The sequence below is a fragment of the Scardinius erythrophthalmus genome (genome assembly GCF_964197995.2).
Source record: "Scardinius erythrophthalmus genome assembly, chromosome: 22".
Lineage (NCBI taxonomy): Eukaryota > Metazoa > Chordata > Actinopteri > Cypriniformes > Leuciscidae > Scardinius > Scardinius erythrophthalmus.
In genome coordinates this window covers 31,325,583-31,352,405 of record NC_138242.1, presented here as the reverse complement: position 1 = coordinate 31,352,405, position 26,823 = coordinate 31,325,583, and the positions used below count along the sequence as shown (strand labels likewise).

The 26,823-nt window shown below is 30.0% G+C and overlaps 2 protein-coding genes and 1 long non-coding RNA gene across 6 annotated transcripts in view; all 3 read left to right on the top strand.

The window, feature by feature from the left end:
- LOC308682621 (uncharacterized protein) overlaps positions 1 to 23,743 on the top strand; it is a 32,009-nt gene extending 8,266 nt beyond the window's left edge. The window contains exon 3 of the mRNA XM_081352454.1: positions 21,647 to 23,743. Coding sequence (XP_081208580.1) covers positions 21,647 to 23,185 — 1,539 coding nt within the window. The 3' untranslated portion in view covers positions 23,186 to 23,743. The remainder of the gene's footprint in view (positions 1 to 21,646) is intronic.
- Positions 735 to 18,639, top strand: LOC308682393. The gene is made up of 4 exons (XR_014029139.1): positions 735 to 859; positions 1,043 to 1,107; positions 1,208 to 1,269; positions 18,530 to 18,639. It is a non-coding gene; the product is annotated as an uncharacterized lncRNA (long non-coding RNA).
- A 2,356-nt stretch (positions 23,744 to 26,099) lies between the features above and the next one.
- slc12a7b (solute carrier family 12 member 7b) overlaps positions 26,100 to 26,823 on the top strand; it is a 74,345-nt gene continuing 73,621 nt past the window's right edge. For all 4 annotated transcript variants that reach the window (XR_014029224.1, XM_081353216.1, XM_081353214.1 and 1 more), the window contains exon 1: positions 26,100 to 26,363. Coding sequence is in view for 3 of the 4 variants with exons in the window: in XM_081353216.1 (XP_081209342.1) it covers positions 26,198 to 26,363 (166 nt within the window). In the remaining variant the exon portion in view is untranslated. The remainder of the gene's footprint in view (positions 26,364 to 26,823) is intronic.

The window sequence follows — 26,823 nt, the reverse complement described above, 5'->3', positions numbered from 1 at the left end:
TTTTAAATTTGCTGTATACTACTGTATTTGTCTAACACCACATACAGAGACTTACTGCATTTTTAAATTTGCTGTATACTACTGTATTTGACTTAACGGCCTCTCTGGCTGGCACCATTCCATCGTGCTTTATATTTCCTAATTTTTGCCTTACACCGCGTGTCTACAACGCTATAATAGCCAGAGGCTGTCTATATTGTACACATTGAAGAGAACATACCATTAATAGGCTACACAATGCAAACCTGTTTGTTCCTTGTCAGAAATAGCGCGAGCGCATGGACTCGGAGAACCGTTCGTCAGAAATATAACGGCGCATCACTATACACTGTCTGGGATTTTGTCGTGTCGCGCCGGAGCATCCAGTGTAATATCACTGGGTTCTGACTGTCTTTTGTTGGACCGCGCCGTTCGTGTCTGGCCCGGGGGAGAAACGGAATTCACTTCACCGAGAGAGAGACCAGCAAGCAAGGTAAAAAAAACAAACATTCTGTGTGTGTTGACAGGATTATGCTCAGTTTAATCTATGTTATAACGTTAGCCTAAAGTTACTCGTCAACATGGCGGTAACGAACTTTACCACGGTAAACTGCACTAACGTTTCATTTTACAGACTTTGTTAGATTATTGAAGTGTCGAGCTTAGTTTCAATAAATTAACTAATGTGAAATTCTGTTTTGGTTGTAGATAATGTTGGACTACTGATGATAACCTTATAGTTTTAGCATTAGTTTGCATACTATAACATATTATAGTTTTTTTAATGGAATTTAATATTTACTTCCATTTTTGTATGTGTTTAAAGACAACTGCAACAAAGCGCCAATTCACGCCAGTGACTTCTAGCAAGATTCCAGAGGTAGGCCATTTGTGATATATTTTTAGATAAGTTTGCTGAAATGAATAGCAATATGTGAAAAGTGCTTTGAAGCCACTGGTGCAGACTAGGTAGCTTACAATATCTTATAAAATCTCTATAAAATTGGCTAACTTTCTATCAAGTGACCTTTGTATCATGTCTAACTTTATATTTATTACACAGCAAATGAACCAATCAGAAGATGGACCATTGTCTTTGTTCAGTCGCACCAGATTAAATGTATCCAGGTAAGCACTGCAGTAAAACTTTCACTAATTCATTCATACCAAATCTAGCATTCTAAACTACTTAGGTTTATATTTTTGCATTATTTTGATATTTTATTAGGCAGAAGACTCTTTACAATTGCAGTCCCACATGAACAGGAAGGTCCTAACATCAGCGCACAGGTGGGTTAACTACTGTAGGAAGGAGAACGATCATCACACAGTGATTTCTTGCATGTGTTGTATTTGTCTCAAACAGGAACCCCTTCATGACAGACAAGCTGAAATGGGCTAAAATCATCGATTTCAGCCTTTCTCTCTATGGATCTTAGCATTTTTGGACAGAATTAAAGCTACACTGTGTGATTTTTACCCCCATCTAGCGGTGAAATTGTATATGACTACCCAGTGAAAATTAGTTTCTGTTCCTCTCAATTCCGAGAGCGTTTTAACTCCTACGGTGGCCGTATTATTCCAAGATTAACATGGCTTCCAGTTATCGACTTCGTCCATGACAATAATAAACAATACGTCTAAAATGAATAAAACTACAGGACAGATGTCAGGAGGTAAACGTCACCCTTGGAATCGGCTATCCCAGCATAATCAGATTAGGCTAATGTTACAATGTGTACAAAGTAAAAGCAATTAAAAACTAGAAAAAAAAGTTTGTTGAGACAGCCGGACCAGAGAGTTTGAAGAAGTTAAAAGTAGTTAGAAGTTAAAAGTAGTTAGAAGTTTAAAGTAGTTTAAATTTTGATTGATAAATGAGTTAGAAAGAATAGATAGAAAGAAAGAAAAGATTAGTTAGAAAGAAATAGAAAAAAAGATTAGTTAGAAAGAAAGAAAGATTAGTTAGAAAGAAAAAGAAAAACAGATTAGTTAGAAAGAAAAAGAAAGGTTAGTTAGAAAGAGAGAAAGATAGATTAGTTAGAAAGAAAGATAAGTTAGAAAGAAAGATTAGTTAGAAAGAAAGAAAGATTAGTTAGAAAGATTAGTTAGACAGATTAGTTAGAAAGAAAGAAAGATAGATAGATTAGTTAGAAAGAAAGAAAAATAGATTAGTTAGAATGAAAGAAAGAAAGACTAGTTAGAAAGAAAGATAGATTAGTAAGAAAGAAAGAAAGAAAGAAAGAATGAATGGTGGATTAGTTAGAAAGAAAGATAGATTATCTAGAATGAAAGAAAGAATGAACAGTGGATTAGTTAGTTAGAAAGAAAGATGGATTAGTAAGAAAGAAAGATGGATTATTTAGAAAGAAAGAAAGATGTATTAGAAAGAAAGAAAGATGGATTAGTTAGAAAAAAAGATAGATTGGTTAGAAAGAAAGATGGATTAGTTAGAAAAAAGAAAGCTGGATTAGTTAGAAATAAAGAAAGCTGGATTAGTTAGAAAGAAAGATAGATAAGTTAGAAAGAATGAAAGATGGATTAGTTAGAAAAAAGAAAGATGGATTAGTTAGAAAGAAAGAACATTTGATTAGTGAGAAAGAAAGAAAGAAAGAAAGAAAGAAAGAAAGAAAGAAAGAAAGAAAGAAAGATGGATTGGTTAATTAGAAAGAAAGATAGATGGATTGGTTAATTAGAAAGAAAGATAGATGGATTAGTTAGAAAGAAAGAAAGATGGATTAGTTAGAATGAAAGAAAGACATTAGTTAGAAAGAAAGATAGATTAGTTAGAAAGAAAGATGGATTAGTTAGAAAGAAAGATGGATTAGTTAGAAAGAAAGATGGATTAGTTAGAAAGAAAGATGGATTAGTTAGAAAGAAAAAAAGATAGATTGGTTAGTTAGAAAGAATGAAAGATGGATTAGTTAGAAAAAGAAAGATGGATTAGTTAAAAAGAAAGATAGATTAGTTAGAAAGAAAGATGGATTAGTTAGAAAGAAAGAAAGATGGATTGGTTAGTTAGAAAGAATGAAAGATGGGTTAGTTAGAAAGAAAGATGGATTGGTTAGTTAAAAAGAAAGATGGATTAGTTAGAAAGAAAGAAAGATAGATTGGTTAGTTAGAAAGAATGAAAGATGGATTAGTTAGAAAAAGAAAGATGGATTAGTTAAAAAGAAAGATAGATTAGTTAGAAAGAAAGATGGATTAGTTAGAAAGAAAGAAAGATGGATTGGTTAGTTAGAAAGAATGAAAGATGGGTTAGTTAGAAAGAAAGATGGATTGGTTAGTTAAAAAGAAAGATGGATTAGTTAGAAAGAAAGAAAGATGGATTGGTTAGTTAGAAAGAATGTAAGATGGATTAGTTAGAAAGAAAGAAAGAAAGAAAGAAAGAAAGAAAGAAAGAAAGAAAGAAAGATGGATTAGTTAAAAAGAAAGAAAGATGGATTGGTTAGTTAGAAAGAATGAAAGATGGATTGGTTAGTTAGAAAGAATGAAAGATGGATTATTTAAAAAGAAAGAAAGATGGATTAGTTAAAAAGAAAGATAGATTAGTTAGAAAGAAAGAAAGACGGATTGGTTAGTTAGAAATAATGAAAGATGGATTAGTTTGAAAGAAAGAAAGATGGATTAGTTAGAATGAAATATGGATTAGTTAGAAAGAAAAATGGTTTAGTTAGAAAGAAAGAAAGAAAGAAAGAAAGAAAGAAAGAAAGAAAGAAAGAAAGAAAGATGGATTAGTTAAAAAGAAAGATAAATTAGTTAGAAAGAAAGATAGATTAGTTAGAAAGAAAGATGTATTAGTTAGAAAGAAAGAAAGAAAGAAAGAAAGATGGATTAGTTAGAATGAAATATGGATTAGTTAGAAAGAAAAATGGTTTAGTTAGAAAGAAAGATAGATTAGTTAGAAAGAAAGATAGATTAGTTAGAAAGAAAGAAAGACGGATTGGTTAGTTAGAAATAATGAAAGATGGATTAGTTTGAAAGAAAGAAAGATGGATTAGTTAGAATGAAATATGGATTAGTTAGAAAGAAAAATGGTTTAGTTAGAAAGAAAGAAAGAAAGAAAGAAAGAAAGAAAGAAAGAAAGAAAGAAAGATGGATTAGTTAAAAAGAAAGATAAATTAGTTAGAAAGAAAGATAGATTAGTTAGAAAGAAAGATGTATTAGTTAGAAAGAAAGAAAGAAAGAAAGAAAGAAAGATGGATTAGTTAGAAAGAAAGAAAGATGGATTAGTTAGAAAGAAAGAAAGATGGATTAGTTAGAAAGAAAGAAAGAAAGAAAGATGGATTAGTTAGAAAGAAAGAAAGATGGATTAGTTAGAAAGAAAGAAAGATGGATTAGTTAGAAAGAAAGAAAGATGGATTAGTTAGAAAGAGAGAAAGATGGATTGGTTAATTAGAAAGAAAGATAGATGGATTAGTTAAAAAGAAAGAAAGACTGATTAGTTAGAATGAAAGACATTAGTTAGAGAGAAAGAAAAAAGAAAGGTTAGAAAGAAAGACAGATTAGTTAGAATGAAATAAAGATAGATTAGATAGAAAGAAAGATGTATTAGTTAGAAAGAAAGAAAGAAAGAAAGAAAGAAAGATAGATTAGTTAGAAAGAAAGATGTATTACTTAGAAAGAAAGAAAGAAAGAAAGAAAGAAAGAAAGAAAGAAAGAAAGAAAGAAAGAAGGATGGATTAGTTAAAAAGAAAGATAGATTAGTTAGAAAGAAAGATGGATTACTTGGAAAGAAAGAAAGAAATGACTGATTAGTTAGAATGAAAGAAAGACATTAGTTAGAAAGAAAGGTAGATTAGTAAGAGAGAAAGAAAAAAAGAAAGAAAGGTTAGAAAGAAAGAAAGAAAGATAGATTAGTTAGAATAAAAAAGAGATTAGTTAGAAAGAAAGATTGGTTAGTTAGAAAAAATGAAAGATGGATTAGTTAGAAATAAATAAAGAAAGATGGATTAGTTAGAAAGAAAGATGGATTAGTTGGAAAGAAAGAAAGATAGATTAGTTAGAAAGAAAGATTGGTTAGTTAGAAAAAATGAAAGATGGATTAGTTAGAAATAAATAAAGAAAGATGGATTAGTTAGAAAGAAAGATGGATTAGTTGGAAAGAAAGAAAGATAGATTAGTTAAAAAGAAAGAAAGAAAGATAGATAAGTTAGTTAGTTAGAAAGATAGATAGATTAGTAAGAAAGAAATAAAGATAGATAAGTTAGTTAGTTAGAAATATAGATAGATTAGTAAGAAAGAAAGAAAGATAAGTTAGTTAGAAAGATAGATTAGTCAGAAAGAAAGATAGATAAGTTAGTTAGAAAGATAGATAGAGTAGTCAGAAAGAAAGAAAGATAAGTTAGTTAGAAAGATAGATAGATTAGTAAGAAAGAAAGAAAGATAAGTTAGTTAGAAAGATAGATAGATTAGTAAGAACGAAGGATAAGTTAGTTAGAAAGATAGATAGATTAGTAAGAAAGAAAGATAAGTTAGTTAGAAAGATAGATAGATTAGTAAGAAAGAAAGATAAGTTAGTTAGAAAGATAGATAGATTAGTAAGTAAGAAAGAAAGATAGATAAGTTAGTTAGTTAGAAAGATAGATAGATTAGTAAGAAAGAAAGTTAGATAAGGTTAGTTAGAAAGATAGATAGATTAGTAAGAAAGATAAGTTAGTTAGTTAGAAAGATAGATAGATTAGTAAGAAAGAAAGTTAGATAAGGTTAGTTAGAAAGATAGATAGATTAGTAAGAAAGAAAGAAAGATAAGTTAGTTAGAAAGATAGATTAGTTAAAAAGAAAGAAAGAAAGATAGATAAGTTAGAAAGATAGATAGATTAGTTAAAAAGAAGAAGAAAGATAGATAAGTTAGTTAGAAAGATAGATAGATTAGTTAGAAAGAGAAAGAAAGATAGATAAGTTAGATAGATAGATAGATAGATTAGTTAGTAAGAAAGAAAGAAAAGATAGATAAGTTAGTTAGAAAGATAGATAGATTAGTAAGAAAGAAAGATAGATAAATTAGTTAGTTAGAAAGATAGATAGATTAGTAAGAAAGAAAGAAAGATAAGTTAGTTAGAAAGATAGATTAGTTAAAAAGAAAGAAAGAAAGATAGATAAGTTAGAAAGATAGATAGATTAGTTAAAAAGAATAAGAAAGATAGATAAGTTAGTTAGAAAGATAGATAGATAAGTTAGTTAGAAAGATAGATAGATTAGTTAGAAAGAGAAAGAAAGATAGATAAGTTAGATAGATAGATAGATAGATAGATAGATAGATAGATAGATAGATAGATAGATAGGTTTATTAGGTCATAGAATAGTAGTTTAATTGAGTCTAATGCTTCAGAGAGTTTAGATTTGAGTTTTTGGCTTGTACACTAATGGGCCACCGTAGTCTTGGCTCAATTTGAACAGTCTGCAATGTAAGTCTATGGGATTTTTATGGTTTTTAATATTAATTTTTAAGAAAACTGAAAGTCAAATCAGTCTGAAAAGATATAGCATACCGAGTCAGAACAGTCTGAAGGTCTGACCTGAGTTTGGAGTTTGTAGAGTTAAACCTCTAGGAGGAGTTAGAATTGTAAATTTAGTCTCAGAAGAATAATAATAACTAGAAAAAAAAGTTTGTTGAGACAAACTTTAAGTTGGCTTGAGAAAGCCAGACCAGAGAGTTTGAAGAAGTTTAAAGTAGTTAGAAGTTTAAAGTAGTTTAAATTTTGATTGATAAATTAGTTAGAAAGAAAGAATAGTTAGAAAGAAGGAAAGATTAGTTAGAAAGAAAAAAATATTAGTTAGAATGAAAAAGAAAGAAAGAAAGAAAGAATAGTTAGAAAGAAGGAAAGATTAGTTAGAAAGAAAGAAAGAAAGAGAAAGAAAGAAAGAAAGAAAGAAAGAAAGAAAGAAAGAAAGAAAGAAAGAAAGAAAGATGGATTAGTTAGAAATAAAGAAAGATGGATAGATAGATAGATAGATAGATAGATAGATAGATAGATAGATAGATAGATAGATAGATAGATAGATAGATAGATAGATAGATAGATAGATAGATAGATAGATAAGTTAGTTAGAAAGATAGATAGATTAGTAAGAAAGAAAGATAGATTAGTTAGAAAGAAAGATAGATAAGTTAGTTAAAAAGATAGATAGATTAGTAAGAAATAGATAGATAGATTAGTAAGAAAGAAAGAAAGATAGATTAGTTAGTAAGAAAGAAAGATAGATTAGTTAGAAAGAAAGATAGAAAGAAAGATAGATAGAAAGATAAGTTAGTTAGAAAAAAAGATAGATAAGTTAGAAAGAAAGATAGATAAGTTAGTTAAACAGATAGATAGATTAGTAAGAAAGAAAAAAAGATAGATTAGTTAGATAGATAAGTTAGTTAGAAAGATAGATAGATTAGTAAGAAAGAAAGATATATTAGTTAGAAAGAAAGATAGAAAGAAAGATAGATAAGTTAGTTAAAAAGATAGATAGATTAGTAAGAAATAGATAGATAGATTAGTAAGAAAGAAAGAAAGATAGATTAGTTAGTAAGAAAGATAGATTAGTTAGTAAGAAAGAAAGATAGATTAGTTAGAAAGAAAAAAATATTAGTTAGAATGAAAAAGAAAGAAAGAAAGAAAGAATAGTTAGAAAGAAGGAAAGATTAGTTAGAAAGAAAGAAAGAAAGAAAGAAAGAAAGAAAGAAAGAAAGAAAGAAAGAAAGATGGATTAGTTAGAAATAAAGAAAGATGGTTAGATAGATAGATAGATAGATAGATAGATAGATAGATAGATAGATAGATAGATAGATAGATAGATAGATAGATAGATAAGTTAGTTAGAAAGATAGATAGATTAGTAAGAAAGAAAGATAGATTAGTTGGTTAGAAAGAAAGATAGATAAGTTAGTTAGAAAAAAAGATAGATAAGTTAGTTAGAAAGATAGATAAGTTAGTTAAAAGATAGATAGATTAGTAAGAAAGAAAGAAAGATAGATAGATAAGTTAGTTAGAAAGATAGATAGATTAGTAAGAAAGAAAGATAGATTAGATAGAAAGAAAGATTAGTAAGAAAGAAAGATAGATTAGTTAGAAAGAAAGATAGAAAGAAAGAAAGATAAGTTAGTTAAAAAGATAGATTAGTAAGAAAGAAAGATAGATTAGTTAGTTAGAAAGAAAGATAGATTAGTTAGAAAGAAAGATAGAAAGAAATATAGATAGAAAGATAAGTTAGTTAGAAAAAAAGATAGATAAGTTAGAAAGAAAGATAGATAAGTTAGTTAAAAAGATAGATAGATTAGTAAGAAAGGAAAAAAATATAGATTAGTTAGTTAGAAAGAAAGATAGGTTAGATAGATAGATAGATAGATAGATAGATAGATAGATAGATAGATAGATAGATAGATAGATAGATAGATAGATAGATAGATAGATAGATAGATAGATAAGTTAGTTAGAAAGATAGATAGATTAGTAAGAAAGAAAGATATATTAGTTAGAAAGAAAGATAGAAAGAAAGATAGATAAGTTAGTTAAAAAGATAGATAGATTAGTAAGAAATAGATAGATAGATTAGTAAGAAAGAAAGAAAGATAGATTAGTTAGTAAGAAAGAAAGATAGATTAGTTAGAAAGAAAGATAGAAAGAAAGATAGATAGAAAGATAAGTTAGTTAGAAAAAAAGATAGATAAGTTAGAAAGAAAGATAGATAAGTTAGTTAAAAAGATAGATAGATTAGTAAGAAAGAAAAAAAGATAGATTAGTTAGATGGATAAGTTAGTTAGAAAGATAGATAGATTAGTAAGAAAGAAAGATATATTAGTTAGAAAGAAAGATAGAAAGAAAGATAGATAAGTTAGTTAAAAAGATAGATAGATTAGTAAGAAATAGATAGATAGATTAGTAAGAAAGAAAGAAAGATAGATTAGTTAGTAAGAAAGAAAGATAGATTAGTTAGAAAGAAAGATAGAAAGAAAGATAGATAGAAAGATAAGTTAGTTAGAAAAAAAGATAGATAAGTTAGAAAGAAAGATAGATAAGTTAGTTAAAAAGATAGATAGATTAGTAAGAAAGAAAAAAAGATAGATTAGTTAGATAGATAAGTTAGTTAGAAAGATAGATAGATTAGTAAGAAAGAAAGATATATTAGTTAGAAAGAAAGATAGAAAGAAAGATAGATAAGTTAGTTAAAAAGATAGATAGATTAGTAAGAAATAGATAGATAGATTAGTAAGAAAGAAAGAAAGATAGATTAGTTAGTAAGAAAGAAAGATAGATTAGTTAGTAAGAAAGAAAGATAGATTAGTTAGAAAGAAAGATAGAAAGAAAGATAGATAGAAAGATAAGTTAGTTAGAAAAAAAGATAGATAAGTTAGAAAGAAAGATAGATAAGTTAGTTAAACAGATAGATAGATTAGTAAGAAAGAAAAAAAGATAGATTAGTTAGCTAGAAAGAAAGATAGATTAGTTAGAAAGATAGATGGATGGATGGATGGATGGATGGATGGATGGATGGATGGATGGATGGATGGATGGATGGATGGATGGATGGATGGATGGATGGATAGATAGATAGATAGATAGATAGATAGATAGATAGATAGATAGATAGATAGATAGATAGATAGATAGATAGATAGATAGATAGATAGATAGATAGATAGATAGATAGATAGATAGATAAGTTAGTTAGTTAGAAAGATAGATAGATTAGTAAGAAAGAAAAAAGAAAGATTAGTTAGAAAGAAAGAAAGAAAGAAAGATAGATAAGTTAGTTAGAAAGAAAGATAGATTAGTAAGAAAGAAAGATAGATTAGTTAGAAAGAAAGATAGAAAGAAAGATAGATAAGTTAGTTAGAAAGAAAGATAGATAAGTTAGTTAAAAAGATAGATAGATTAGAAAGAAAGATAGATAAGTTAGTTAAAAAGATAGATAGATTAGTAAGAAAGAAAGATTAGTTAGTTAGAAAGAAAGATAGATTAGTAAGAAAGAAAGATAGATAAGTTAGTTAGAAAGAAAGATAGATTAGTTAGAAAGATAGATGGATGGATGGATGGATGGATGGATGGATGGATGGATGGATGGATGGATGGATGGATGGATGGATGGATGGATGGATGGATGGATAGATAGATAGATAGATAGATAGATAGATAGATAGATAGATAGATAGATAGATAGATAGATAGATAGATAGATAGATAGATAGATAGATAGATAGATAGATAGATAGATAGATAGATAGATAGATAGATAGATAGATAGATAGATAGATAGATAGATAAGTTAGTTAGTTAGAAAGATAGATAGATTAGTAAGAAAGAAAAAAGAAAGATTAGTTAGAAAGAAAGAAAGAAAGAAAGATAGATAAGTTAGTTAGAAAGAAAGATAGATTAGTAAGAAAGAAAGATAGATTAGTTAGAAAGAAAGATAGAAAGAAAGATAGATAAGTTAGTTAGAAAGAAAGATAGATAAGTTAGTTAAAAAGATAGATAGATTAGAAAGAAAGATAGATAAGTTAGTTAAAAAGATAGATAGATTAGTAAGAAAGAAAGATTAGTTAGTTAGAAAGAAAGATAGATTAGTAAGAAAGAAAGATAGATAAGTTAGTTAGAAAGAAAGATAGATTAGTAAGAAAGAAAGATAGATTAGTTAGAAAGAAAGATAGAAAGAAAGATAGATAAGTTAGTTAGAAAGAAAGATAGATAAGTTAGTTAAAAAGATAGATAGATTAGAAAGAAAGATAGATAAGTTAGTTAAAAAGATAGATAGATTAGTAAGAAAGAAAGATTAGTTAGTTAGAAAGAAAGATAGATTAGTAAGAAAGAAAGATAGATAAGTTAGTAAGAAAGATAGATAAGTTAGAAAGAAAGATAGATAAGTTAGTAAGAAAGATAGATAAGTTAGAAAGAAAGAAAGAAAGATAGAAAGAAAGATAGATAAGTTAGTTAGAAAGAAAGATAGATAAGTTAGTTAAAAAGATAGATAGATTAGAAAGAAAGATAGATAAGTTAGTTAAAAAGATAGATAGATTAGTAAGAAAGAAAGATTAGTTAGTTAGAAAGAAAGATAGATTAGTAAGAAAGAAAGATAGATAAGTTAGTTAGAAAGAAAGATAGATTAGTAAGAAAGAAAGATAGATTAGTTAGAAAGAAAGATAGAAAGAAAGATAGATAAGTTAGTTAGAAAGAAAGATAGATAAGTTAGTTAAAAAGATAGATAGATTAGAAAGAAAGATAGATAAGTTAGTTAAAAAGATAGATAGATTAGTAAGAAAGAAAGATTAGTTAGTTAGAAAGAAAGATAGATTAGTAAGAAAGAAAGATAGATAAGTTAGTAAGAAAGATAGATAAGTTAGAAAGAAAGATAGATAAGTTAGTAAGAAAGATAGATAAGTTAGAAAGAAAGAAAGAAAGATAGAAAGAAAGATAGATAAGTTAGTTAGAAAGAAAGATAGATAAGTTAGTTAAAAAGATAGATAGATTAGAAAGAAAGATAGATAAGTTAGTTAAAAAGATAGATAGATTAGTAAGAAAGAAAGATTAGTTAGTTAGAAAGAAAGATAGATTAGTAAGAAAGAAAGATAGATAAGTTAGTTAGAAAGATAGATAAGTTAGAAAGAAAGATAGATAAGTTAGTTAAAAAGATAGATAGATTAGTAAGAAAGAAAGAAAGATAGATTGGTTAGAAAGAAAGATAGATAGATAGATAGATAAGTTAGTTAGAAAGATAGATAGAAAGATAAGTTAGTTAGTTAGAAAGATAGATAGAAAGATAAGTTAGATAGATAGATAGATAGATAGATAGATAGATAGATAGATAGATAGATAGATAGATAGATAGATAGATAGATAGATAGATAGATAGATAGATAGATACAAGTTTATTAGGTCATTGAATGGTAGTTTAATTGAGTCTAGGGCTTCAGGGAGTTTAGATTTGAGTTTTTGGCTTGTACACTAATGGGCCACCGTAGTCTTGGCTCAATTTGAGCAGTCTGCCATGTAAGTCTATGGGATTTTTATGGTTTTTAATATTAATCTTTAAGAAAACTGAAAGTCAAATCAGTCTGAAAAGATATAGCAACTCGAGTCAGAACAGTATGAAGGTCTGACCCGAGTTTGGAGTTTGTAGAGTTAAAGCTCTAGGAGGAGTTAGTGTCTAAATTTTTTGGGTCAGAAGAATAATAATAATAACTAGAAAAAAAAGTTTGTTGGACAAACTTTAAGTTGGCTTGAGAAAGCCGGACCAGAGAGTTTGAAGAAGTTAAAAGTAGTTAGAAGTTTAAAGTAGTTAGAAGTTTGAAGTAGTTTGAAGTTTAAAGTAGTTTAAATTTTGATTGATAAATTAGTTAGAAAGAAAGAATAGTTAGAAAGAAAGAAAAGTTAGAAAGAAAGAAAGAAAGAAAGAAAGAAAGAAAGAAAGAAAGAAAGAAAGAAAGATTAGGTAGAAAGAAAGAAAGAAAGATTAGGGAGAAAGAGAGAAAGAAAGAAAGAAAGAAAGAAAGAAAGAAAGAAAGAAAGAAAGAAAGAAAGAAAGAAAGAAAGAAAGAAAGATTAGGTAGAAAGAAAGAAAGACAGATTTGTTAGAAAGCAAGAAAGATAGAAAGAAAGAAAAGTTAGAAAGAAAGAAAGAAAGAAAGAAAGAAAGAAAGAAAGAAAGAAAGAAAGAAAGATTAGTTAGAAAGGAAGAAAGAAAGAAAGATTAGGTATAAAGAAAGAAAGAAAGAAAGAAAGAAAGAAAGAAAGAAAGAAAGATTAGTTAGAAAGAAAGAAAAAAGCAAGATTAGTAAGAAAGAAATTAAAGTAAGAAAGAAAAAGAAAGATTAGTTAGAACGAAAGAAGAAAGAAAAAAGAAAGATTAGTTAGAAAGAAAGAAAAAGAAAAAAGAAAGATTAGCTAGAAAGAAAGAAAGTAAGATTAGGTAGAAAGAAAGAAAGAAAGAAAGACAGATTAGTTAGAAAGAAAGATAGATAGAAAGAAAGAAAGGTGGATTAGTTAGAAAGAAAGAAAGAAAGAAAGAAAGAAAGAAAGAAAGAAAGAAAGAAAGAAAGAAAGAAAGAAAGAAAGAAAAAAGAAACAAAGATTAGTTAGAAAGAAAGAAAGATTAGGTATAAAGAAAGAAAGAAAGAAAGAAAGAAAAAAGAAAGATTAGTAAGAAAGAAAGAAAGAAAAGTAAGAAAGAAGAAAAGTAAATAAGAAAAAAGAAAGAAAGATTAGTTAGAACGAAAGAAGAAAGAAAAAGAAAGATTAGCTAGAAAGCAAGAAAAGTAAGAAAGAAAAAAGAAAGATTAGTAAGAAAGAAAAGAAAGATTAGTTAGAAAGAAAGAAAAAGAAAAAGGAAAGATTAGCTAGAAAGAAAGAAGAAAGATTGGCTAGAAAGAAAGAAAGAAAAAAGAAAGAAAGATTAGTTAGAAAGAAAGAAAAAAGAAAGATTTGTTAGAAAGGAAAGAAAGATTAGTTAGAAAGATTAGATAGAAAGATAGTTAGAAAGAAAGATTAGAAAGAAGAAAGATTAGTTAGAAAAAGAAAGAAAGAAAGAAAGACAGAAAGATTAGTTAGAAAGATAGATAGATTAATTAGTTAGAAAGAAAGAAGAAATATTATTTAGAGAGAAAGAAAGAAAGAAAGAAAGAAAGAAAGAAAGAAAGAAAGAAAGATTAGGTAGAAAGAAAGAATGAAAGAAAAATAAAGAAAGATTAGGTATAAAGAAAGAAAGAAAAAGATTAGGTAGAAAGAAAGAAAGAAAGAAAGAAAGAAAGAAAGAAAGAAAGAAAGAAAGAAAGATTAGGTAGAAAGAAAGAATGAAAGAAAAAAGAAAGAAAGATTAGCTAGAAAGAAAGAAAGAAAGAAAGAAAGAAAGAAAGATTAGGTAGAAAGAAAGAAAGAAAGATTAGGTAGAAAGAAAGAAAGATTAGGGAGAAAGAAAGAAAGAAAGAAAGAAAGAAAGAAAGAAAGAAAGATTAGGTAGAAAGAAAGAAAGACAGATTAGTTAGAAAGCAAGAAAGATAGAAAGAAAGAAAAGTTAGAAAGAAAGAAAGAAAGAAAGAAAGAAAGAAAGAAAGAAAGATTAGTTAGAAAGGAAGAAAGAAAGAAAGATTAGGTATAAAGAAAGAAAGAAAGAAAGAAAGAAAGAAAGAAAGAAAGAAAGAAAGAAAGATTAGTTAGAAAGAAAGAAAAAAGCAAGATTAGTAAGAAAGAAATTAAAGTAAGAAAGAAAAAGAAAGATTAGTTAGAACGAAAGAAGAAAGAAAAAAGAAAGATTAGTTAGAAAGAAAGAAAAGGAAGAAAGGAAGAAAAAAGAAAGATTAGTTAGAAAGAAAGAAAAAGAAAAAAGAAAGATTAGCTAGAAAGAAAGAAAGTAAGATTAGGTAGAAAGAAAGAAAGAAAGAAAGAAAGACAGATTAGTTAGAAAGAAAGATAGATAGAAAGATAGAAAGAAAGATTAGTTAGAAAGAAAGAAAAGTTAGAAAGAAAGAAAGAAAGAAAGAAAGAAAGAAAGAAAGAAAAAAGAAACAAAGATTAGTTAGAAAGAAAGAAAGATTAGGTATAAAGAAAGAAAGAAAGAAAGAAAGAAAGAAAGAAAGAAAGAAAGAAAGAAAAAGAGAAAGAAAGAAAGAAAGAAAGAAAGAAAGAAAGAAAGAAAGAAAGAAAGAAAGAAGAAAAGTAAATAAGAAAAAAGAAAGAAAGATTAGTTAGAACGAAAGAAGAAAGAAAAAAGAAAGATTAGTTAGAAAGCAAGAAAAGTAAGAAAGAAAAAAGAAAGATTAGTTAGAAAGAAAGAAAGAAAAGAAAGATTAGTTAGAAAGAAAGAAAAAGAAAAAAGAAAGATTAGCTAGAAAGAAAGAAGAAAGATTGGCTAGAAAGAAAGAAAGAAAAAAGAAAGAAAGATTAGTTAGAAAGAAAGAAAAAAGAAAGATTTGTTAGAAAGGAAAGAAAGATTAGTTAGAAAGATTAGATAGAAAGATAAGTTAGAAAGAAAGATTAGAAAGAAGAAAGATTAGTTAGAAAAAGAAAGAAAGAAAGACATAAAGATTAGTTAGAAAGATAGATAGATTAATTAGTTAGAAAGAAAGAAGAAATATTATTTAGAGAGAAAGAATGATGAATGGTGGATTAGTTAGAAAGAAAGAAAGAAAGAAAGAAAGAAAGAAAGAAAGAAAGAAAGAAAGAAAGAAAGAAAGAAAAAAAGAAGGATTAGTTAGAAAGAAAGATTAGATAGATAGATTAGTTAGAAAGAAAGATAGATAGATTAGTTAGAATGAAAGAAAGAAAGATATATTAGTTAGAAAGAAAGATGGATTAGTTTGTTAAAAATAAAGAAAGATGGATTATTTAGTTAAATAGATAGATAGATAGATTGGTTAAAAAGATAGATAGATAGATAGATAGATAGATAGATAGATAGATAGATAGATAGATAGATAGATAGATAGATAGATAGATAGATAGATAGATAGATAGATAGATAGATAGATAGATAGATTAGTTAAAAAGATAGATAGATAGATAGATAGATAGATTAGTTAAAAAGATAGATAGATAGATAGATAGATAGATAGATAGATAGATAGATAGATAGATAGATAGATTAGTTAAAAAGATAGATAGATAGATTAGTTAAAAAGATAGATAGATAGATAGATAGATTAGTTAAAAAGATAGATAGATAGATAGATAGATTAGTTAAAAAGATAGATAGATAGATAGATAGATTAGTTAAAAAGATAGATAGATAGATAGATAGATAGATAGATAGATAGATAGATAGATAGATAGATAGATAGATAGATAGATAGATAGATAGATAGATTAGTTAAAAAGATAGATAGATAGATAGATAGATAGATAGATAGATAGATAGATAGATAGATTAGTTAAAAAGATAGATAGATAGATAGATAGATAGATAGATAGATAGATAGATAGATAGATAGATAGATAGATAGATAGATTAGTTAAAAAGATAGATAGATAGATAGATAGATAGTTAAAAAGATAGATAGATAGATAGATAGATAGATAGATAGATAGATAGATAGATAGATAGATAGATAGATAGATAGATAGATAGATTAGTTAAAAAGATAGATAGATAGATAGATAGATAGATAGATAGATAGATAGATAGATAGATAGATAGATAGATAGATTAGTTAAAAAGATAGATAGATAGATTAGTTAAAAAGATAGATAGATAGATTAGTTAAAAAGATAGATAGATAGATTAGTTAAAAAGATAGATAGATAGATTAGTTAAAAAGATAGATAGATAGATAGATAGATAGATAGATAGATAGATAGATAGATAGATAGATAGATAGATAGATAGATAGATAGATAGATTAGTTAAAAAGATAGATAGATAGATTAGTTAAAAAGATAGATAGATAGATTAGTTAAAAAGATAGATAGATAGATTAGTTAAAAAGATAGATAGATAGATAGATTAGTTAAAAAGATAGATAGATAGATAGATAGATAGATAGATAGATAGATAGATAGATAGATTAGTTAAAAAAATAGATAGATAGATAGATAGATAGATAGATAGATAGATAGATTAGTTAAAAAGATAGATAGATAGATAGATAGATAGATAGATAGATAGATAGATAGATAGATAGATAGATAGATAGATAGATAGTTAAAAAGATAGATAGATAGATAGATAGATAGATAGATAGATAGATAGATAGATAGATAGATAGATAGATAGATAGATAGATAGATTAGTTAAAAAGATAGATAGATAGATAGATAGATAGATAGATAGATAGATAGATAGATAGATAGATTAGTTAAAAAGATAGATAGATAGATAGATAGATAGATAGATAGATAGATAGATAGATAGATAGATAGATAGATAGATAGATAGATAGATAGATAGATAGATAGATAGATAGATAGATAGATAGATAGATAGATAGATAGATAGATAGATAGATAGATAGATAGATAGATAGATTTATGAGTCCATAGAATGGTAGTTTAATTGAGTCTAGGGCTTCAGGGAGTTTAGATTTGAGTTTTTGGCTTGTACACTAATGGGCCACCGTAGTCTTGGCTCAATTTGAGCACTCTGCAATGTAAGTCTATGGGATTTTTATGGTTTTTAATATTAATTTTTAAGAAAACTGAAAGTCAAATCAGTCTGAAAAGATATAGCACACCAAGTCAGAACAGTCTGAAGGTCTGACCCGAGTTTGGAGTTTGTAGAGTTAAAGCTCTAGGAGGAGTTAGAGTTGATAAATTTTGGGTCAGAAGAATAAGAAGAATAATAATAAGTTTAAATAGGATTTCAGTAAGTTGGCTTTCTCAAGCCAACTTAATAAGTTTAAATAGGATTTCAGTAAGTTGGCTTTCTCAAGCCAACTTAATAAGTTTAAATAGGATTTCAGTAAGTTGGCTTTCCCAAGCCAATGGCTTGGGAAAGCTGTGATCTGTCGCAGCACAGATTTGTTACAAGGTAAACAATACTTTCACCATTGACGCGAGGATGAAGTTATACTAGAGGTCGTTCTGGCGTTATGCACAACCATGCTATGGTTAGACAAGCAACTATAAAACTTTGAATTTACACAAATGAATTACAACAGGCTGAATTACCTGTCGAGAAGAAAGCAGGCAACCTCGGCGTCCGTTTTAAAATCTTTTCTCCTCATGAGATCTTTCCATCTGGGAAAAGTTACTCCAATATTGACTATGGTCTTGCTGATTTGTCTGTCGCGTTGACGTTTTAATTCTCTCTTTCAAATGTGAGTACACACACACACACACACACACACACACACACACACACACACACACACACACCACACTATCTTTCAAATCTGCCGGCACTCGCGAGCTCGCGAGTAATCTCCCCCTCGCATTCGTCAGGTGTCACTGAGTGAAAAACGCAAAAGGCGAAGCTTGAATTTACAGGCATGTCCCTCTTTGGCTAATGTAGTTTCAAGATGGAGGGGCAACATGGCGACCGGCATACGAACCCCTCACCCGTATGTAATTTCAATGGCAGATTATAAACTTAAGAGAATACTTTATTACTTGAAAGAAGTAAATATACATTAATGAGCACATATATTTTTGAAAGAACTAAGTGTTGTTTGCTAAGAATCAACTAAAAAAGTTACACAGTGTAGCTTTAAGGATTTGTAAGTATTAAAATTTAATCTGGCATAATTGAATTTAGTTATTTTGTATGCTATTTATTGGCAAAAGCTATTTACAAATATATATTCTAAGTTTTTGTGAAAATAATAACAATAATAAAAAAAAGGAGGTTTAAAATAATTTGACTAATATTCTCTCTCTCTCTCTCTCTCTCTCTCTCTCTCTCTCTCTCTCTCTCTCTCTCTCTCTCTCTCTCTCTCTCTCTCTCTCTCTCTCTCTCTCTCTCTCTCTCTCTCTCTCTCTCTCTCTCTCTCTCTCTCTCTCTCTCTCTCTCTCTCTCTCTCTCTCTCTCTCTCTCTCTCTCTCTCTCTCTCTCTCTCTCTCTCTCTCTCTCTCTCTCTCTCTCTCTCTCTCTCTCTCTCTCTCTCTCTCTCTCTCTCTCTGTGTTGGAAACTGGATCTCCTCTGAAGGACTGAGTACATTTGTGTTTGTGGACATGCATACAGACCAGGGAACATTCTGATGTCAATCAAGTTCTGAACAGGAACCAATCTTTGGAGAAGTTCATTTATTCGCAAAGGTGGACAAAAACATTGTGTTGACTTTTTTCAAAGATTATTTTGATGATGACGTTTACTCCTATGCTGTAGAAAAGATGGAGGAGTAGACAGTCAGACATTGATAATAATAAGAAATGTTTCTTGAGCATCAAAGAGACTTCTTTCAAAAACATTAAGACAATTAAATACTTTTTTTGGCCACCAGTGAACATGAATCCAACAATTTTTTGTAAATTAGTGAAATCATTTTGAAGGTGGTGTGTCATGTATTGTGAAAAGAACTGTGTTTTGTTCTGTGTTGGACATTTACTTTTTGACTGCTTAAAATGTATTTATATTCTGCAGTTTTATGAATGTAATGGTTGATATTTCATTATAATATAAGCTAAACAACCAATGACTCCACTCATTCATTTTGTTTCATTCATGACTACATTCATTTTGTCAAATGCAAACGTGTTGTTTATTGTTTATGTATGTTTTTAACAATGTGTGCAGTGAAGGACAGCACATAATGTGTTAATTTAACACGTTTACACATCTTTGTGCTAACCTTTCTGACAAATTTACTTTGTTAAAATCATTAACACAATGAATGAGTTAAAATTAACACAAACAACTTTATCCCTAAACTCACCCATTCATGCGTAAAAATTTCACACATTTCCAGCATTGGCAGACTGTTTATTTTGTGATATATATGAAATGTTTTAAATAAAAAAAATGGTATTTTGTGATAACTTTGTCTAATTGGTTTGTATGTCAGTAGTACTTATGTAGGATAAAAATAAAAATCATATATCAAAATTATGAAATCTAATTTATGTTTAGTACAAATAAAAAATAATTACAGTAGTGTACTGATTAGCTTAGTTTTTACAGTAATGCACTGTATTACATAATTACAGTACCACAGGGACATGCACAGACGTTTTGAGGGGCTCAAGTGAAATAAAGGGCACTTCTCATAATTACGTATTTTTTTTTCTTTTTTTAAACAAAAAAGTATATATATTGACTCAACTCTGACTTCCTTTTTAAAAAATTTATTTAAAAAGTTAATTTTATCTTCCTCAAACTCACGCAATTGTTTCATTTTCAATAGATGTCTACAAAATAATCAGTTCACACAGAAACCATGGTCTCCTTAGGGTTCACTAGGTTTATAGAGCAGCAAAGGAAACCATTCCACAATGTGCATGTTTTGAAAACATTTTCTATGCTACTAGTTTCAAGTATATATTTAGAATAACCTAAATAACTGCATCAAGCAGAGGGGCGTGTTTTACTAATAATTTGTTTATTTTTGCACAAGGCACTACATTATTTTAATTATTTTGGTGTTATCAGAATAAATAACACTTTAAAATCAACACAAATATTCACTCTAAACTGAAGAGGGCTGTTGCTGCTATTTTGTTAACATTACTGAAAAAATCACTGCAAAAATGATTGACAAAATACAAAAATACAGCAACTTAAAATTATTACAAAAAAAAAAAGGTCTTCTACTTCAAAATAAAATCTGTTACGTCTATTCCCTGGTTGTCTCTCCTTCCTCCCTTAAAGACCGTTGCCATGAAAAACAGAGCGTTGCTATGGACTCACAGGATTCTAACCGTAGAGACGGAGCGTACTATTTTCTTTAGCGGAAGCAATACAATCGGGTTTAAATCAATAAACTCCCTTTTAAATCAATATTTTGTGTCAAATTAATTATTTATTTGGTAGGTAGCCATGTGAAAAGCAGGATAATGTATAGCGATTATCCCTTACACATTAGCTAGTTTAGTAGCTCATGAGGCATGCATGCTAAAACACAGGTTAACTATATTTGTCTTTGGCTAATCAGCAGTAAATTCGAGCCTCGACCAGTGCCTCGAATTTCGAGAGAGGGAGCGCTTCAGAACTCCTGACCTGATATTTAGATATACTATTCTTCAATAAATATATTTGTTTGACAGGGAAGCTGTGCGCAAACAGGAATATATATTATTTTTCAAAAATAATAAAAAAACACCCCAGAAAAAAGGGCACTTTCTCTCCAGGAATAAAAAGGGCAGGTCAAGCCCCCTTTGATGTCTATGTGTGCACGTGCCTGCAGTACCATACTGTAAAACAGAAATACGGCTTGGTACTGTAAATCTTAATTACAGTAACTTACTGGCAACAGTGTTGCCAGTAAGTTACTGTAAAAAACCCTTGAAAAGTCTAACAGTGAACGCCAGATGAGAACAATCGGCTGCAGATTCGTCAATTCTGAAAGCCTGTGCAATACATCCATTACAATTAAATATTTGCACTACATGATGCTGGTATTATTGTAATGATTAAAAAAACAAGGGATTTCATTCTTATGGCAAAAGTTTGTTTAACAAAAACACCAATAAAGTCATTATTAATCCAAGGTATGTTAAATAAAATGCGCTGTGCACAAGCAAACTTTTGGGTTGTACTGCCCAGATATATACAGCTTTATATATAAATCTTAACCTCCAAAAGCAAACGTGGTTTTGCTTTCACATCCAAACACACAGTGCCAACACAGTCTCGTCTTCTTTCATTGGATGCCTTTGGGCGGCATTATACTAATATTTCACACTGTGACGTGGATGTTTGAGAAAGTAATATCTGGACTTCAATCAATATAAATCCTTTAGGCTGGTCTGGAACAGCGTTCTCTGTTAGATAGAATAAATCGCTTTGTGGGAGACTATGAGCTTTGTAACTTTGCGGATCGTTTGCACAAACAGATACTTTACACATTAAAGGAAAAGAAAAACATCATGATATGACACCTTTAATATGTATATTCCTTTTGGAGTTGAGAATTTGGGTCGCCACCAACCACAGGGGGAAACAGCAGAAACACAATAAATGTAAAATGCTTTTTTTTATTTAGTTATGTGAAAGAACCTGTATTGTTAACAGGGATGTTTGTACACATTTTTACTTTAAAAATATAACATTGTATATCATTTACACATGACCATCATTATTATTGTATTTTTATGTTTCACATTACAGGACATAAATGATCTCATCAAGAAAAGCATCTTAATTGAAGATGGAAATCCTGCCCGATATCGTCTGATAAAAAAGACAGACAACATGGATGAATCTGAACTATATAGAAAAATGACCTTTGGAGAGAGAGACAAAACCAAACCCCATAAAACCATTCTGATGGTGGGAGAAACAGGAACAGGAAAAACAACCCTGATCAATGCGATGATCAACTACATGTTGGGTGTTCAGAGAGAAGACAAGGTTTGGTTTGAGATCACAGATGAACAGGGTGACCGAACATCAGCTTACACTCAGACCTCCAGCGTCACTGTTTATGGGTTTTATCTACAAGAGAGTCCAACTGATCTAACAATCATCGACACACCAGGATATGGAGACACTCGTGGAGCTGAGAAAGATAAAGAGATCACTGAGAGTTTGCTTAGATTAAGTGAATCTGCTGAAGAGATCAATGAAACACATGCAGTGTGTCTGGTGATTAAAGCAACACAGAATCGACTCTCTGACAGACAGATATACATATTTGATGCTGTTCAGTCTTTATTTGGGAGAGATACTACTGAAAACATTGTCTTGCTCTTCACACACTCAGATGGATTTCCTCCTAAAGATGCCCTGACGGCTGTTAAAGAGGCTAAAGTCAAGTGTGCAGTGAATGACAAGAATCAGCCTGTGTTTTTCCTGTTTAACAACTGTCAGTCAGAAACTGCTGATGAAGAATATGAAATGATCCATGAACAATCATGGAATCTCAGTTTTAGAGGAATGGCTGGATTGTTCAAGTTTCTTGACACAATAAAACCAAAATCCCTGAAGATGACTCAAGTTGTGTTGCAGAAACGTAAGCAGCTGGAGGCAAATATCTCAAATCTACAGTCACGTGTTCAAATGATGGAAATAAAGCAAAATGAGCTGAAACAAAATAAAAAAGCTCTGGAGAAGAACAAGAAATATGTAGAAGAAAATAAAAACTTTGAGAATGAAGTTGAAGTGTCTTATAAAGAGAAGGTTGATATTGATCCTTCTGTAGCCAAAGAGGCGATGTGCTGCAGCGTCTGTGAGGAGAACTGTCATTATCCAGGATGCTGGTTGGCCAGAGATCCCTCACGGTGCAGCGTGATGAGAAATGATTACTGTACAGTGTGCACAAATAAATGCCACTACAGCAAACACGTCAAAGAAGCAAAAATATATATAAAAAATACAAAGAAGGAGAAGAGGACAAATGAAGAGTTAAAGAAGAAATATGATGTCAAAATTAGGGTCGGTGTGTCTGTGGTCCAGAAGCTGGAAGAAGAACTGCAGGAATTAGAGAAAGAGAAAACAAAGCAGGTGAATGAAGCTTTTCACTGTGTGGAAACTCTAGAGATGATCGCACTCAATGCTTATTCTCAGTTCACACTTCTGCACATTGAATTTCTAATTGAGAAGTTAAAGGAAATAAATGAGCCTGAAAAAGCCAAAACACTAAGAAAACATCAAGAAGAGAGCCGGAGAAGAACATGGAGCTCTGGGATTCATAAAAATAATTTATAATTATTTTTGAATGCAATTTAACATCTGTGGTCGCATGTTAAGTTTTGCTTGTGGAAAGGATGAGCATATATGCTGGTTTTCCACCAACACCAAATTAGCATAAACCAACTAAGACCAGCATCCTGCATAAATGTTTTTTTTTTTTTAAAGGGTCCTGAAAATGCCTTTAATTTTCTCATTTGTAAGTTGCTTTGTAACAGCATCTGTTTTACTAGCAAATGTCAAATGCTATAATGATTATTGTAATTTCCTGCTGTTTTTTTCTTCTTCAAAGAATAGCCTATAACAAATCAACAAATGCATATGTTTCGAAAAATGATATGCATTTTTATGGTCTACGTTCACTGTGACCATAGATTGATTAGAAACTGTTTGTAGCTAAGCTCTGCCACCTAGAGGCCATATGAGAAAATGGTGAGTATCATCCTTAATGAAATATAGGGAAAGATAATTGGTTTATGGCTTTAATAACAACTTATAAATCTGGACTTATGACATTTTTGGGGCTCACATGTTTTATTGCTTCAATGTTGTGCTACAATTGTGTCATAATACAAATAGCTAACAGAATGACTATGAAATGCTTTCACTTGTATCACATTTGTCTCATTAATAAATTCATTTAATTTGTTTTGGTGCAGTTTTGGTTTTAATTAGTTCTGGTTATTTATTTGTACTTGACACCCTTCCTGAAAATGTTTACACATTTCTTAAAGCTATAACTGCAAATTCAAAACCACAAAAATAATTGACCAACACTTTATTCAAAACTACATTATTGTTAATCTAATTCAACTTTAACTTCAAATGGCTCTAAAATCATCCACATTACACACTGTGAGATTGAAAAATAAGATCATAACCTAATATGTGGTTTTCAGAGAAACTGACATACGTTTTGAACTTTATACAATCCTACTGTAATCAATCATCATAAATTATATGAAGTATGAAGTTTAAAAATAATTCTAACATTTTACATAACTTCTGAATTTACAGTTTTCAGTTTTGTATTGTTTAATTATATTTTCACTACATCTTCAAACTTGGATTTGAATGAACCTGACATCCAACCTCAAGAATTTACTGAATAGATCATGTTGAACGAAAAAGAAAAAAGATTTGAGAATATTGAGAATATTTATCAAAATGATTGATTTTGGAATATGTCTCTTGTCTGTACTCATGGTAAATCCAGAGAATGCCCTTTCTGAAAAGGTTCCACAGGTTTTACGAAGAGTTCTGCCAATGAAGAAATATGAGAAACCCAAAGAGTTATGAATGTTATATGTTATATATGTCTTCTTGTGAACTTATGAGACATTTTCAAAATCCAGTCCTGTCATAAACCTAGATTTTATAAAATAATAATAAATCTTCATTATATCTAATTTTAGGTTTAGTGTTTTATTTATATTTGTTTGAGGTTGTAATCAGTATTTGTGTATCATTTCATGTCAGAATAGTGTGTCTCATCTCCACTAGTGTGTGTTGTGTTGGTCAATAGTATGTGAATCATCTCGTCCCACTTTGTCCGTCTCTTAAAATAACCCACAGCAGCTGAAACAAAGCCTGAGAGACTGGAACAGTAAATGCTGAGGACTGAACCGACACAACTCGAGAAAACATGCTAACAACTAAACATATATGAGGGCACAACAAGACCCAGATCATCCAGTCATTTGATCTGTGTGGGATTCTGGTTCATGTCTCAAATCAAACCAGTTTAATAGCTCTAATAATTCTGAACAAAAGCCTGTTTTTCTCCAGCTGACAGAACCATGATAACATTTGGCTTCATTTAATCTTATGGATGAAGAGATTCAAAACAGACCCGGATGAGATAAAGTAACACAGATATGCTGCATTTAATATGTTATTTTAAATAAGTGGTGTCTTTATTTCATGTGATATTGTGGAAATAAAGACTCTCTCTGTGACTCAAAGCCTGATCTTCAGTCTCATCAGTAACAGCCGCTCTTTCTCATGTTGTGTGTGAAGAGCGGCTGTAGGTTTGGAAACTCCTCATATGAGTTACTCATCCGTATCTATGAGAAAACACACGACACAAGAGGGAAACAGACAGTGGATGTTAATGAAGCCTCAGGCTCATGTGAATATGAGTTTATCAGACAGACGTCTATATAAAACACTAGAGAACATGACAGCAGAAATCCCATGTGTCTGTCATAAACATCCATTAAATAAAATAATACTTTTCATCAGAACAATTAAACAATAACTGCTCACATATCTGTGCTTATCATTTAGTGAGAGCTTGTCCAGTCCACAAATAATTATCATTTACTGAAAAAAAAAAAAAAAAAAACATAATTAAAAAATGGACTTACAAATTTAATCAAATTGAACTAAAATAAAGCTGAAATGTTTTACTTTCAATGAAAAGTATTTTGTCTCATAAACAGAGGTGATTCTCAATCAATTTCCTGGCATAGTTTTTGTTTGTTTTGCTTTATAAATCTATATATCATACATACATACAAACATACATATACACCTACACATATACATACTACATAAATACATACATAGGCTACATACATAATTACATACATACAAACATACATACATACATACATTAGGCCTACATACACATAAACAAATACATAAATGAAGAATTAGGGCATTAATAACATTAAAATATATTTTTAGAAATAATATTGTGTTTTTTTTGTAAACAATGGCTTTACATTTGACTAATTTATTGAACTATTGGATCTTGAAATGGCACAATGCAATTTATTAACTTTTAAAAGTTAAACCTGATGAGACTGTGATCTCCAGCATGCTTCTGTTATTTATACGCAGCCCCGTTCAGCTCTCAGCCAATGAGCGCAGCGCGTTCTGCACGGACGCGCCTCACACACATTCACGCCTCTGTGCGCGCGCCCTCACAAACTGTCAGATTACCGGCTATGAATCACGGGCGTAAGCTGTCTGATCCCTGAAGTTTATCAGACACCGTACAGGTCCAATTCACGGACGACCAACATGAGCGAGAGGTTCAGGGTCGTGCCGGTGGCCGCGCATGAGAGCGCGCTTGGAGACGAAACGGACGGAGACACGGTGTTTGACGCCGGTGTCGGTGAGGGCGAGTGCGCGGAGCGGCGGGGGTCGGTGCCCATCCTCCAGTACAGCAGAGAACCCAACAAATACGGTGAGACGGGTTCCGTTCATACGGACAGAAAGCCTCGCTCTAAACTATTGTATTATAATAAACAGAGAGCCGTTATGCTGAATATAATATGATAATCGCGCGCGTCCAGAACTCAGTCAGTAGTTTGGCGCGTCGCGTCACTCGTGTAACGTTACAGTGTAAACAAATGAACTTAGGGCCTGCTCACATATCGCGTCTTTTGCGCGCGCAAGTTCGTTATTTCAAATGTAGCCGCGCGGTATGCGCGCTCATAATGGAAGCGACGCGGTCGCGGTGCGACGCGCTCGTTTTTTCCAAGCGCGTCCGCGCCGCATCGAGATAAAAACATCTCAACTTTTCAGAATGCCGCAAGCGCACCGCAGGTCACGTGACAAGAACCAAGCTTAGCAACGACAGACGCCTCCGAAGCGCAACCACCTCGAGCGCTTTGGAAAAAGGAGAACGCGGCGCGCCTAGCGTT